The sequence below is a fragment of the Podarcis raffonei genome, chromosome 16, assembly GCF_027172205.1.
Source record: "Podarcis raffonei isolate rPodRaf1 chromosome 16, rPodRaf1.pri, whole genome shotgun sequence".
NCBI classification, from domain to species: domain Eukaryota; kingdom Metazoa; phylum Chordata; class Lepidosauria; order Squamata; family Lacertidae; genus Podarcis; species Podarcis raffonei.
In genome coordinates this window covers 42,661,040-42,675,009 of record NC_070617.1, presented here as the reverse complement: position 1 = coordinate 42,675,009, position 13,970 = coordinate 42,661,040, and the positions used below count along the sequence as shown (strand labels likewise).

The following is a 13,970-nucleotide window of genomic DNA, read 5'->3' as shown; positions in this document are numbered from 1 at the left end:
CTGCGCTGCCACAGCTTGGTTTCCTTTGAGCATCTTTTCTGTCCTTGTAGCTCCTCTTAGGAAATCTTCAGTGAGAGCAGATTTTATTTCCCTTTTCAAAATCCTGACAGAGAAGCAGCAGATGGGTGTAATTGGCTAGTGTGGTCTGTGGCCCTTGTGGCAGAGGGTTCTGTGGAATGCCTTTGCCAGCGCTGTACAATAACTCCATTTTTGCTTGTGTATACAGATTAGGGAAGAAGACCGCAGCCCCCCACCCACCTCGCCACCCCCACTTTTCTCGGTCATTCCCGGAGGCTTCATCAAGCAACTTGTGCGGGAAACAGAAAAGGAGTCCAAAGAAGCAAAATTAAAAGAGAAATTAATTTCCAAAGAAGATGTGAGTAAGAAAACAACACTGAGAATTCAAACATTCAGCTGCAGTCTCTGCACTGCTGAATCCTTGGGCCTGTCCATATTTATGCATTAGTTAGGTGATAATCTACTTTCCCCCCAAGGCAAATGGATAAATGGTAAATGAAAACAATTGAATAGATTTGGACAATTATTCCAAACCCAACACTTGAGAAGTAATACAGACTGACAATTGCTCTCTGAAATGTAAAGGTATTGGCACCTAAGGACAAAAATCAAAAGATATTGGGCCAATATTTTTATTATGCAGCCAACAGAAATGTCACAAAATGGTGTAGAAGCTTTTGAGTCCCCCAAAATACTTCACCAGACTAGAAAGAAAAAAGGAAAAGGAAAAGAAAGACTGGCATCTCACACCACCCCTGGGCTGACTGCACTGGCTACCATTTAGTTTCCAATTCAAAGTGCTAGTTTGACCTATAAAGCCTTAAATGGCTCGCCTGGCACCTTTGTTAAATATCTTTAGGTGTCAGGCGAAAACATTCCCCTTTTTCCAGGCCTTTGGTTGATTAAACAATCTATGGCCTTTTAAACTGTGTGTGGTGTGTCTGTGTGTGATTGTTTGTTATTATGGTATAAATGTTTGTGTTTTTATATTGTAAACTGCCCTGTGATCCTTGAGTGAAGGACAGTATAGAAATATTATTAATATTAGTAGTAATATTATCATCATCAAAGTCTGGGGGAGAGAAAAGTGCTTGAACAGCAGCCTTTTCTTTCTCTTCCTTTCCCTCCCCACTTTGCATTTTTGCCATCTAACCTGATGAAGAGTTCTGGGGAACTGCAAAGTTTGCGCACTATTTTTTTTTACATTTTCATTTGTCTAATAAAGGTATTGCCTTAATATGAAATATATTCAGTTTTGCTATTGAATTAGATTTTGGCGCAATAGAGGAAATAATTACAGTAGAGTAGTGCTGACATCACATCACCTTGCATTAATTTTTAGGGGAATTAATGTCAATGGCTAAAATGTATATCCTACCCCCCCCCCAGTCCAAATAGCTACTCTGGGTAGCTCACAGTGATAAAATCATAACCACCATATCAAATGATAAGTCAGCCAGTCGCTGCAGTTACACTGGTTTGATGTTGAAACATCTATCAAGCAGAGAGGCAAGCAGGATCATGCCCTAAAAACCCTTTACAAGAGGGAAGCTTTTGCCAGACTTTGAGAAGGTCAGAAGGCATGCCTTGGTTTAGCCCCTGCCAATTCATGTCTTACTTTCCACTGAAACTCACAAATAAGATGTACACAAACTTTTAAAGGAAATGGCCTCCAGGTCCCTTCACACACCACCATTTTGGATGTGCATCTAAAAATGTAGAGAGAACACAATGGACCCACTATGGACATGAATTCTCAGCAGTGAACAGTGATTGGCTTCAGTGGCCTGTTAGGTGCCCACATTGGTTGGCAAATCCAGATCTTCCCTGTGTAATGTGTGCAATGAGCATTAAATACTTAATTTCTGGCAGGAGGACCCAGCTGAGTCCAAATACCAGGCTGATAATTATACAGTATACTGGAAGAATTCAGAGAGTGCTTCTTCGACAGACTGGTCCAATAAAATATGGGAATAGCACTTGTGGAAAATTGGCACAAAATTTGAAGCATAAAGACTCCTTTGTAACTGTTGGTATAGCTTTATACCAAACAGTATAGACACACAGTAACAAAATGAAACTAGACGGCTCCCCTCACGTTATAAAATGTCTTGGTTGGCATAAACTGAATATTGCTTTCTGTACAAATGGTTGTCTGGGATAGGAACTCACAGTATGATGCAATCTGGATGTTATTTTGGATGTATGGCCTTAACTCCATCTTCTGGACTGGTATGGGATATTTTATTATTATGTGTGCATGATGTTGTAATATGTTGTAAGAATCTAATATAACCTATTTAAAGGCAACAAACCCTACCAGACACAAATACCTTTGAAAGGCCCTTGAGATGACTATGTCTCAACTGATGCTGCTGCACTCTAGGAAATACCCCTCTGCTTTGTTTGGAAATGGGCATGACTGACTCCTCTGGTGCTAATGTCCTTGAGTGTGTGTTTGTTTCCCAGCCTCCAGGAAAGCAGGTTGACGGGCCCGTGCAGCAGTTTGTAATCAGGGACACCAACATTTTGGAAGTGGGAGAGGACATGGCCAACAAGGGACAGCTGCTGCAAGGACGATTGAATGGTGAGAAGCATGGAGTGGAAGGTGAGTCTGAGATTCCAGAAAGGAAGCCTTTGCCTTTCAAGAGAACTGCCCAGAGGGGCCACACCCAGCAACCAGTACTGCCTGTGCCTGAATTAGCACCGGCCACTCCAAAATCAGCACCAGCAGTTCCAACACTGGGCGAGGAGGTCCACTTGGATGCATCTCAGCCTCCTAAAGTTCCTGCAGCTCCAGATCAAATCAAAAGCAGCAGTGCTAAGGATCTACCTGGGTCTGGAACAGAACACGAAAAGAAGGGCCATTTACTCTGGAACAAACACTTTGAAAGCCCAGGAAAGGAGAATTGGAAAATGAGGACCAAGGAAGAGGCTGTGAGCAAGCCAGGAAATAAGGCAAAATTTACAGGGAAGGGGAAAAAGCTTGGAGAAAATAAAGAAAAGGCCACAGACAGTGGGAAGCAGCCAGGAGAACCCAAAGAGAGGCATGTAGAAACCGAGAAAGTATTAGCAGAATTGAAGGTGGAACAGGGAGAAATGGAAGAGGAACTGTCTCGGAAGGGAGGAAAAAGAAAGCAAGAATCCCCAGTAGCAGAAATGAAGGAGAAACCAGAGGAAATTAAGGAAGTGTTGGCAGGAGAAAACAAAGAAGAACTTGGAGAAAGCACAGATTCGGACAAGGTGAGGTTGATGCTGAATTCAGTGTTATGGGTCCACTTCCTAGGGTTTCAGCTGTATATCCCTTTGCTGGGGAAGGGCTTCATCCTGCACCCTTGGTGGTTTTACCTAGTGCAGAGCACTCTGCATGTGTCCTGGACAAGGCCTCCCAAAGATTCCTAACTTCTCCTTGCATGGCTATTTTTTCTTCCCTGGAATTTGGAGTTCTGTCTCAGCTATGCTGGTTTTCAAAGTGGAACCTCTGCAGTAGAAATCCCGCTTGTTTCCTCTCCTTGGTTCATTCATTCCCTCACTGAGTGAAGATTCTTTCACTGAATGTCAAATCTTCAGCCATCTCAAATCTGAGATTGCTCTGAACATTTGGACCAAATCAGGAAGGAATAACTTTGACTGTGGGAGATCCCTGGCAGATGAATGAATTTGGATGAAAAGCAAAAATGATCCACAACTATTGTGCACAATTATTCCCCTTCCTCACTCTTCCTTCCTTCACCCAGGTGTACCATGATGTCTGGTATGAAACAGAGAAAGTTTGGCTGTTACAAAAAGATGGATTCACTCTTGGTAAGGTGGCCGTTGTTTTCTCCAGCCTTTACACTTTGTAGCTACGAGGGTGTGAGAATGTCAAGGTGGGAAGCTGCTCTTTGTTGGTGGTGCATGTGCTCCAGATCACAATAGTGCACATGATCATGTGTGTGAATAGGGGTGCATTACAGCAGAGGCTTCTCCTTCAATTAAAGGGATAGTGGTGGCAGAAAAGGTGTGACCAAGGAGGAACAGGAAAGAATGGCTACAGAAATGGTCCCACTGAGTGCAGAATGTGTAGAGTTGCGTGAGATTATCCACGACCTGAGGATGGCAGGAGGGGAGAGTTTAGGAGCATGGGAAGCTGCTTTATACCAAGTCAGACCCTTGGTCCATCTAGCTCAGTATTCTGTACAGTGACCAGCAGTGACTCTCCAGGGTTTCAGGCATGACCCTCTCCCAGCCCTCCCTGGACATGCCATTGGGAATTGAACTCAGGAACTTCTGCATGCAATGAAAGGCAGATGCTCTACCACTGGGCCTTGGGAGCCCCTGTGTTGAGAGACTGCCTTATACACAGCTGGTCAAACAGCTTGTCTATCTGGGTCTACACCAGCTTTCTGCAACCTGCTGTCTTCCAGACAGCTTGAACTATGACTCTCATCAGCCCCAGCCAGCATCAGTGTGCTGGTTGGAGTTGATGGAGTTGGTGAAGGCTGGCCTTTGCTGGCTGGCAGCAGTGGCTCTCCCAGGTCAGGCAGGAGCATTTCCAGCCCAACCTGAAGACTCTGGGAACTGAACCTGAGGACTTTCTGTCTACAAGAAAGGCCCTTGGACTGCCACTGATCTGTGGCCAAGCCAAAGAGGAGAGAACAAAGAGCCTTCAAGTATTTGAAGAGTCATTTCCCTCTCACTACTCCATCCCCCCCCCCCTTGGCAGCTACTGAACTGAAGCCAGATGAGGGCACTCCTGAGCTGCCTCCAGGGACAGTCCGAGTCCGAGTGGAAGCTGATGGCTCGATCATGGAGGTGGATGAAGAAAAGGTCCAGAGAGTGAGTTGTTGTGCCTCTCCCTTCCTCAAGCTTCCAGCAGAGCCCATGGCTGCAGCGAACCATCCCTACTTGGTCTAGTTCTGAGGCACCTTCCTTGCCTACTTCAGATACATGGGCTGCCTCTGGACTGGGGAGGCTTTCTCCTCAGGAGTCCCCTTGCTTTCCTCACAGTCCCTGACTTTCAGGGCTAGCCCTGCTATGAAGCAGGGTAAGGTGATGGGGAGGTGCTGGGTGCCTCCAAGCAGTCTTCTTCCTAAACATGCCCTTAGGTGTGTGGTGGAGGACGCTATCCTGTTGCCCATTGTGATAGGGCAGTTTGAGGGCACATTCCACCATGCAAATGATGAGCAGAGGTTGTTTGCCTCCCACCCACCCACCCACCCTTGCCAGCTGTTTTGAATGAAGCCCAGGCAGTCTGTAGGAGAGGGGGAGCTGGTCTGAAAGAATACAGGCAGAGGAGCAGGCCGGTTCTGCCACAAAGAAAGAAGAGCATAAGAAGAGTCTGCTGGCCCTTCTAGACCAGCTTCCTGTTCTCGCAGTGGCCAGCCAGATGCCCCAATAAGAAGCCCTCAAGCAGAATCTGAGCACAAGAATCCTCTCCCCTCCTAAAATTGTGGGGGTGGGGGAGGGAGTGGGAGCAAACTCATGTAAACAGCAATTTCACCATGGTTGGCAGGCAGCGTTGTGTTGAGCTCTTATAACACTCATCCCCCAGACCAATCCTTCAAAATTTGACTACGCCGAAGACTTGGCCTCCCTAGTCAGCCTGAATGAGTCAAGCGTCATCCACACTCTGTGCCGCCGGTACCAGTCTCAGCTGCTTTACACCCACAGTGGTCCTGATCTGATCGCCATCGAACCACCGTCTTCTGTTTCCACTTGTTCAGTAAAGGTACGGGGTTGAGTCTGGGGTGGCATCGCTTAACAAGGACCTCTCTACCCAGTTAGGATAATTGCCTGGCAGAGGAGACCTGCCCTTTCCTGTGGCAACCAGTGATGTAATGACACTCAGAAGTGCAGAGACCCTTCATGGTGGTCATAGCCATGCCCCCTTCTAAGATTACACATTAGTCTTATAATTACACAATCATAAAAATAATTAGAGATGCATTGCAACAATGCATTGCCTTTCAGCTAGCTCTGCTATTTTCCAGACATGCACATGGGCAAATCATTTGGAATGCTCCATTATCTCCTTTCAGAGTGACTTAAATTGCATTTTCTTCAAGTTCCATTGTATGTAACAGAACTTTCACACCATTCTCGTGAAAACGTTTTCTTGTTCTAAACACTTAGCTTTTGAGCACATGGAACAACTCCTTCTCGGTGTTCTTCTGTTGCACCTTCTCCTTGGAGCCCATCTTCAGTGGTTGACTCATCACTCTGAGCAGCACAGAGGGTGAGAAGACTTTGTCTCTATGGACAAAAAGCTCCCCTTCCATGTTGATTGGGTGGCTCTAGGGTGCTGGAGAAAGGGACCCTGATGCAGAAATAAAAGCAAGTCTTTGATCCCCTATGACCCCAGACCCCTGTACTACTGGTGGTAAATAAAACCAAGGGCTTGTGGCACCTTAAATGACAGCTTTATTCTTACACTGTGCACCTTTATGGCACCATAAGTGACTTTTTCGTGGCTTTTGCTGCTACAGCCACAACGTTCCTCCCTGCATCTCCAGATGCTTTTATGAGGAGGGCTGTCTGAGATGCTTGGCGGAGGATGTTCTTGCACTGCTTAGCACTGGGGTGAGGAAACCTTTATCAGCCTGTGGACTGCATTTCTTCAGGAGCCACCTGCCAGGGGCTGTATGCCGCTGATGAGCAGGAGCAGTGGATGTGACTTCTACACCCAGGTGACGAGGAGAGGTCAACACAAATAATTGCATAGTCCACCCTGGGCAACTGCCATACAGCAGAAAATGAGTCTTAAAAGCTAGATAATATTGGTGCAAAAGTCTCTATTCAAACCTCAGGGCAACAGGGAAGGACAGTTCTCTTGCATTCCCAATGGCCCGCAAAGACCAGGCCATTGTTTCTTCAGGGCCCTAGCCTGGTGAGGTTATTTTGCTTCGATATTCCTCTGCACCTTGTATTTTCCAAATAATCAAAATCCTAACTTATTAATTTCCAGGGTTTAGTGGGGAAACCTCTCCCCCAAACCTATAACACCATCTGGGCAGCAACACAACCAGTGGTCATCAGGTGGTGTGAAGAACGACCAGGAAGATGGATTTCAATCTGGACTAGTGAGGCCCTCCTTATCTAGAGATTTAGGATCACTTTGCATGGATAGGTACTGTAAAGAGTGCCTACTTGCCTGTTGCCTACTTTCTCTGTTGTGAAATTTAGGTGGGGATTAGGGGAGTGCAAAGCCCCTTTAAGAACTTCTAAGTTTTTGTTAAAGTTCTTTCAGTACAAAAACATGCTTCCCCTTCATCCTCAATCTGCCATTTTTTGGGTGGGGGGAATCAAAGGAAGGGTAAAGGTGTTTGAAGTATTGCTGTACAACTGCACTCCCTCTTAATCCACTTAGACTGAGTATGCACCAGATTTTCTACCCTTATCACCTTAAAGCACATTCTTTGCCTCAAAGAATTATGGGCACTGCAGTTTACCCCCCCACAGAGAGACAATTGCCAGCAGCCCTCAATAAACAACAGTCCCGAAGAATTCCTGGAGGGGTGGAATGTGCTTCGAATGTGCTTTAAAAGTGTAGTGTGTATGCAGCTTTAGGCCACATCCATACGAGGCATTTTTTTTGCAGTTATCATACTAACGTCATTTTCAGGGACAGTCCTGTAATTACAAAAGCCATCCCAGCTTCTGATTTGATCCTGGAATGGCCCTGTTTCCCTTGCCAGTGCCACCACTGCTGAGCTTGGGGAGGAGGATGTGCTGCCTCAGTGACCACTGCGAGGGAGCATCCCATTGCCTCTCTCTGCTTCTTCATGGTCACCGCTGCCTGCCTCCTCCCTTGGCCGCTGGATAGCAGGCAAAGAGGAGGAGAAGCCACAGATGCCAAGGCCCAGCCCTGATGCGCTGACTCTGAGGAGCAGGGAGAGGGCAGGGTGGGAAGAAAGCGGGAGCGGAGAGCAAAAAGTCCTTTTTTAAAAAATGCTTTGTGCTTCTGTGTCTAATCTTGGCCCTTTCTAATATTTCTTTATTAGTGTGTGTTTTTCTTTTTGTAAATCTACCAAATAAAATAAAACAAATAGATTAAGTGGTTCTCTCAGGATGGTAGAGGGGGTGTGCTGTGTCCCACTGGTATAGTGGTGGTGGCACTTGCTCTTCTTCTGATAGGAAATGCTCTGGGGGGGCGCAGAATGGGGGGTTGAGGATGGTTAGTTAGGAGTGAGGGAGAAATGTCCCTATTTTCATCTAGGAGGGTATGGAATATATTGTACATATTTCATATCACTTGCAAACAACTCCTGCTCCAGCACCTTATCTGTAAAGCTACAGTGAAATTTTTTACCATCGTTCATTTATAATTTATGGTGTTGCCAAGGATCAGGGCCCAAATAAGATTACTTCAAGAAATGACTCTGCATCTGGAGCCACCACTTGGCCCTTCCTGGTCTAGTTGACTCCCTGCTCTGAAGGACAAGGACGAGAGCATGCAAGAATCTCAGTTCTTGCCCATGGGACCTGGACTGCCAGCTGGGCACTTGCATCTCCTGCTCCTACTTCCTCTGCCACCACCCACTGACCAGACATGCTCAGCACTCTGGCTGCAACCGCAGTATTTTGGGGGGTGGCCCCTGAGAGGGCCCCTGTTCCCGCCATAGGGAGGAGCCATCTCTGCTGGCTCACCTGCCTGTCCGTGCGCTTCTGCTTGGCTGCTGCATGCCAAGCCACACAGAGGGAAAGAGCAAGCAAGCGGAGGAAGGAGGGATGCGCAGCAGTGGTGGTGGGCACAGGTGAGGTGGGAGAAGTATTGAGGGGGCCGGACTCCGAGAGGAAAATAATGCGGGGGGATAGGAAAGGTACCCCAGCCCCCTAGAGTTGGTGCCTATGATTACAGATGGCCATCCAATCTCTGCTTAAAAGCCTCCAATGAAGCAAGAGTCCACAACCTCTTGAGAGAGACCATTTCACTGTTGAACTGCTCTTACTGTCAGATCGTTCTTCCTGATGTTTAGTTGGAATCTTCTTCCAACTGCTTTCAACTCCTTCCAAAGTTGAATCCATTGGTTTCCAAACCCTTGAGCTTCTTTGTTGTCCTCCTCTGCACATATTCTAGCTTCTCAACATCCTTCTTAAATTGAGGTGCCCAGAACTGGACACAGTATTCTAAGTGTGGTCTCACCAAGGCAGACTAGAGTAGTACTGTTGCTTCCCTTGACCTGGACACTATATTTTTGTGGATGCAGCCTACAATGGAATTAGCTTTTTTTTTTTTTTTTTGGCTGCTGCATCACACTGTTGACTCATGTTAAGCTCCTTTTCACATTTATTGCTAGTAAGCCAGGTGACCCCATCTTATATTTATGCATCTGGTTCTTCCTGCCTAAGTGCAGAACCTTACATTTGTTCCTGTTGAAATTCATTTTATTAGTTTGGGCCCAGTTTTCCAATCTGTCTTCTACAGCATTAGCTTCCCCTCTCAAATTTGATGAACATCTCCTCAATTCCTTTGTCCATAAAGGAATTCTAAAGACATTAAGCAACAAAGGGCCCAGGACAGAATACTGTGCCATCTTACATGTAACATTTTCCAGGATAATGAGGAACCATTAATGGGCTCTCTTTAGGTTCAGTCAGTCAACCAGCTACAGATGCACCTATCAGTTACCTCATTCAGCCCACATTTTACCAGCTTCCTTGCAATAATTTCATAGGAAACCTTGTCAAAAACCTTACAAATCAAGATATATTATGTCCACAGCATTCCCATGGTGTACCAAGCTTGTAAAAGAAATGAGTTTTGTCAGGCATGACTTGTTCTGTGCTGGGTCTTTTCTAAGTTCTCACAGGCATACTGCTTCTGTTCATCTTTTCCCAGGCATTCAAGGGCAAGCGGGATGGACTGTCCCCACACATTTTTTCCGTGGCACAGAGGGCCTACTGGCGCATGCTTATGCAACGGCAGGATCAGACCATCATGCCCTTGGGCAGGAACAATTCTGGCAAGACCACCTGCTGCCAGAACACCCTGGAATACCTAGTGGCCACTGTGGGGAGCATGGACAACCGAGTCACAGGTAAGCCTTTGCTTGAGGCAGCAGGTGATGTGCTAAGGAGGCAGGGGCCTCCATGTGCAGGACATCTTTCTCTGGGCCTCCATCATCCCTGACCACTGGCCTTGCAGACAAAGCTGCTTGGTCCAGCATCGCCTGGAGGGCACGAGGTTTCTAAGAAAGGCACGTGCAGGGCATGGTGGGTGTTTCCTTGGGGGAAATTGCATGATGGTCTGCAGGCTGGAGGTGGGAGGGATGAGATGAAATTGTTTAGAAAACAGACAGTGAGTGCTTGATTTTTGCAGTGGAGAAAATCCAGGCCATGTTCAGGGTGCTGAGAGCCTTTGGGACAGTGACGACCAGCCACAACAAAGCCTCCACCCGCTTCTCCATGGTCATGGCACTGGATTTCAGCGCCACTGGCCACATCACAGCTGCTCATCTCCAGGTAATGCTTCTGTTGCCTCCCTTGGAAGTGGTGTGTCTCTCTCTCTGTGTGTTGACAAGATGGGGACACCAATGGCAGAAGGAAGCTGAGGAGTGGAAGGTTTGTGATCTTCTCCTTTGGTCTCTGTCTGCTTCCTGAACTCTAGAGTAGACCAAGGAAAGCTTGAAAGTCAATTGCACCACCACCATTGAGTGGCATCCTCTGAGTGGTGGCAAGCAGTGGGATGGATGCTGGCATTCTCTCTCTTTTCTCTGCCCAGACAATGCTGCTGGAAAGGATCCGTGTGGTGCAGCAGCCAGAGGGAGAGAGCACCTTCAATGTCTTTTCTCAGATGCTTGCAGGGCTGGATCTGGATCAGAGGTATTGCTCAAAGGGAAGGGAGAGAGGCTGGTCTCTGTCTGATGCTCTGGTGAGCATCCCATGGAAGTGGAGGTGGTGGGAATGACACCTGCATCCCATGGAAGTGGAGGTTGTGGGAATGACACCTGCACCCTATTCAGATATGCCTGAAGTGGCTCACACTGTGATATTTTGGGCTCTAAGAATGTGAGTGATGCTGTGCTGGATGCAGTCCAAATGCCCATCTAGTCTATCCTCACCATGGCCACCCAGATGCCCCAAAGGGAAGCCCCAAAGCAAGACCTGCTGTTGCTCCTCAGCAACTTGGATTCAGTGATAGAATTCTAAGCATGGAAGATTCAGTTTCAGAAGGTACATAAAGATCTCCTTGTTGAATCAAAGCCAAGGGTCCATCTAGTCCACTATCCCCCTTCTAACAGGGCCCAACCAGAATGGATGAAGAAAATGCAGGCAGTGGGGAGGGTTGCCCCCAACTTCTAATCCGCAGAGGAAGGCTGCCTCTGTGGCCATAGCTCAGTGGCAGAACACAAGCTTTGCAAACACAAGGTTCTGGGTTCAATCTCCAGACAGATCAGTAGGGAAAGACCCCTGTCTGAAAGAGCCTCTGCCAGTCCGTGTAGAGAGTCCTGAGCTAGATGAACCAATGGTATATGCCAGCCTCCCCTGTTCTACAAAGGTGTCACTTGTGGGGAATAGCTGACAATAGTTTTCTGCCCCTCTCATCCCCCTTTAAAGCCATGCAAGTTGGTGGCCATTGCTGCCTCCTGTGGGAGGGAGTTCCATAGTTTAACTATGCACTGCATAAAGAGAACTGTGCTCTTCAATGCTGTCAAATTTCTGTGAGAGGCTTTAAAAATAATTGAATTGCAAACTGATTTGGAAGTGTGGCAAACTGAATTTAAGACAGGAAAAGTAGAAAACCCCAAATCGACAAATTTGTCAATCCATAGTTGATGTAGGCAAAGGATTGGTCTGATTATGAAGGAACCTTATTTCACCTGTAGAGGGCACAAGATGACTGAGAAACCCTCCCAGGACTGGCCTAGGCTCACCATCATTTTGCTACCTGAAGCAGGTAATGAGACGCAAGCAGGGCCTGGTGGCATCCTGCCAATCTCTTTTGGAGGCCAGCTATCTTACTTTACTCTGCCCAGGAAGAGGAGAGGCAGTTATTGTTCCCAGTGCAAGATCTGGACACGTAGTTCCAGTGACACATACACAATCCATTGTCTGATGACTAGGATTTGAAAGCAGCAGTTGGTAAACAAAAACAAATGTGTTGTTACTCAGGGAGGGAGATACATTTTGTTTTAACTCCTTAGTTTGTGCACCATTGGATTCCTGCTGTGTTTAATTTGAAGTAGCCCAAAGCCTTTCTCTAAGGTGTAAAAAGAATCCAAAATGGCAAGAAGTTGCTGGGGGACAATGGGGAGGGGCACTTCCTATGATCTCTTTTTTTTTTAAATGATATTTATTAAGATTTTTCCATTATCCAAAAAAATCAAAGAAAAACACAAAAACACAATTAAGAAAACAAAACAAAAAAAAATTAAAAACACATAAAATTCAAAGTCCTCACTTTCAATAACATATTTTCCTGACTTCCCCCCACCTCCCCCTCTTGTATTCCAGTTCAAATTGTTGGCTCAACAAGTTCTTATCCCCAATTTTTAACCTTTTTACATTTCAGTCATTTTAGAAAAACCAATTTTATCTTTTAAACTTTTGACTTATAAATTTATAACTTATAACTTATAAACATCAATAATTGCACATCTGTTCTCATACTTAAAGCCTTTTTTCTAAAGTCGACCTAAATTCCCTTCCACGATTTCCCCAATTCTCATACAAATAACAAAACAAGATAAAAACAAAACATATTATAATTATGCCCCCTTTGGATTCCCAAACTCCACCCCCCCTTTCCCGGTTCCAATCCCAATAATCGTCCATCAGTCAATCTACTCTCAGCCTGGGGATCTCACGTCCGAGGCTCTCAATTCTCTCTCAGTTCCTCTCTGCCGGCTTTTTAGATAGTCTTTGATATTAAACACCAAATCTCGGAGAAGCTCTAGTCCAATAAAGTCCATATTTCTTCCAGCCAGACCTCCATACTCAAAAGTGGAGCCTAAGTCTTGTTTCTTACTTTTTTTAAATCCAAATGTCCCGAAAGCTCCAACTTCCATCTTAATCAGATTTGTAATCCATAGGTCTTCAGATCTCCACACAAGAAGACCTCTCCATTCTTCAATCTCCAATTCAAACCAAATTTTCACCATCAAGTTCTTATTTTCCTTTACAGCCATCATGCCAGGCCTCTGGCTCTCCTTTACCATCTGTAAAATTACAGCTCCTCCTTCCTTTTTCTCAGGAACACCATATATCTCTTTCTTCCCACTCTCAAAGCTCCCAAGTTTCTCTTCTTGTTCAGCTGCATGAGCTTCCTGAGTCAATTCCTTGTCAGATTCAATGAATTTGTTTACTGTTAAGTCCAGAGTTGTAACATTTGTAGCCAAAACATCAATTTGGCCTTGTAACTTTCCCAAGAGAACAAAGACTCTGTCCAGTTCAGCTTGAATTTCCCCTCCTTCAGCCATTCTTGTAATGTCCCAAAACCCCCTCTAGAGGGATTTTGGTTACTTAGTGTTCTTTCCAGTTCAAATCCAAAAATCAGATTAGTTTGTATCAATTCTTCCTTGTTTTCAACAAAATATAGACAAATTGTAACAAATATAGCCAGCATAAGCAACAGAAACAAAGTTCTCTTTTTCTGTCTGACAGCTAATTTGACAGCTGTCAAACTCTTACAATACCTTCAACAGGCTCTCTCGTGGATCGCTCCCGGGTCCGGGGGGGTGGCACTTCAACTCCCAAAATTAGCTCTTATCCTCCAGTAAGATTTCTTCTAGTGCCAAATTGTGAAATTAATGTCTTTTGCCAAATAGTGAAAGAAAAAATTCTCTCGACCTTAGTTAGCAGGTCCTTGCTTTAGATTATTTACAGGAGGAGGAGGCTGACTTCCTGTTTACACCTCCCCCGATCGTACCTAATTCTTCAAAAAAATTTCTTTAAAAGTCCAATTTCCGTACTACTCACGGGTTATTATTTTGGAGTCCAAATCACAAGAAGAAGTCAGCGCTCTCTGGCCA

At 45.7% G+C, this 13,970-nt stretch overlaps 1 protein-coding gene across 3 annotated transcripts in view; it reads left to right on the top strand.

Annotated features, from left to right (window-relative positions):
- The window catches only part of MYO18B (myosin XVIIIB), a 288,747-nt gene that overhangs the window by 32,751 nt on the left and 242,026 nt on the right, over positions 1-13,970 (top strand). For all 3 annotated transcript variants that reach the window (XR_008327976.1, XM_053368460.1, XM_053368459.1), the window contains exons 2-9: positions 227-376; positions 2,488-3,261; positions 3,756-3,822; positions 4,724-4,836; positions 5,552-5,728; positions 9,839-10,037; positions 10,319-10,461; positions 10,721-10,821. Coding sequence is in view for 2 of the 3 variants with exons in the window: in XM_053368460.1 (XP_053224435.1) it covers positions 2,566-3,261; positions 3,756-3,822; positions 4,724-4,836; positions 5,552-5,728; positions 9,839-10,037; positions 10,319-10,461; positions 10,721-10,821 (1,496 nt within the window). In the remaining variant the exon portion in view is untranslated. The remainder of the gene's footprint in view (positions 1-226; positions 377-2,487; positions 3,262-3,755; positions 3,823-4,723; positions 4,837-5,551; positions 5,729-9,838; positions 10,038-10,318; positions 10,462-10,720; positions 10,822-13,970) is intronic.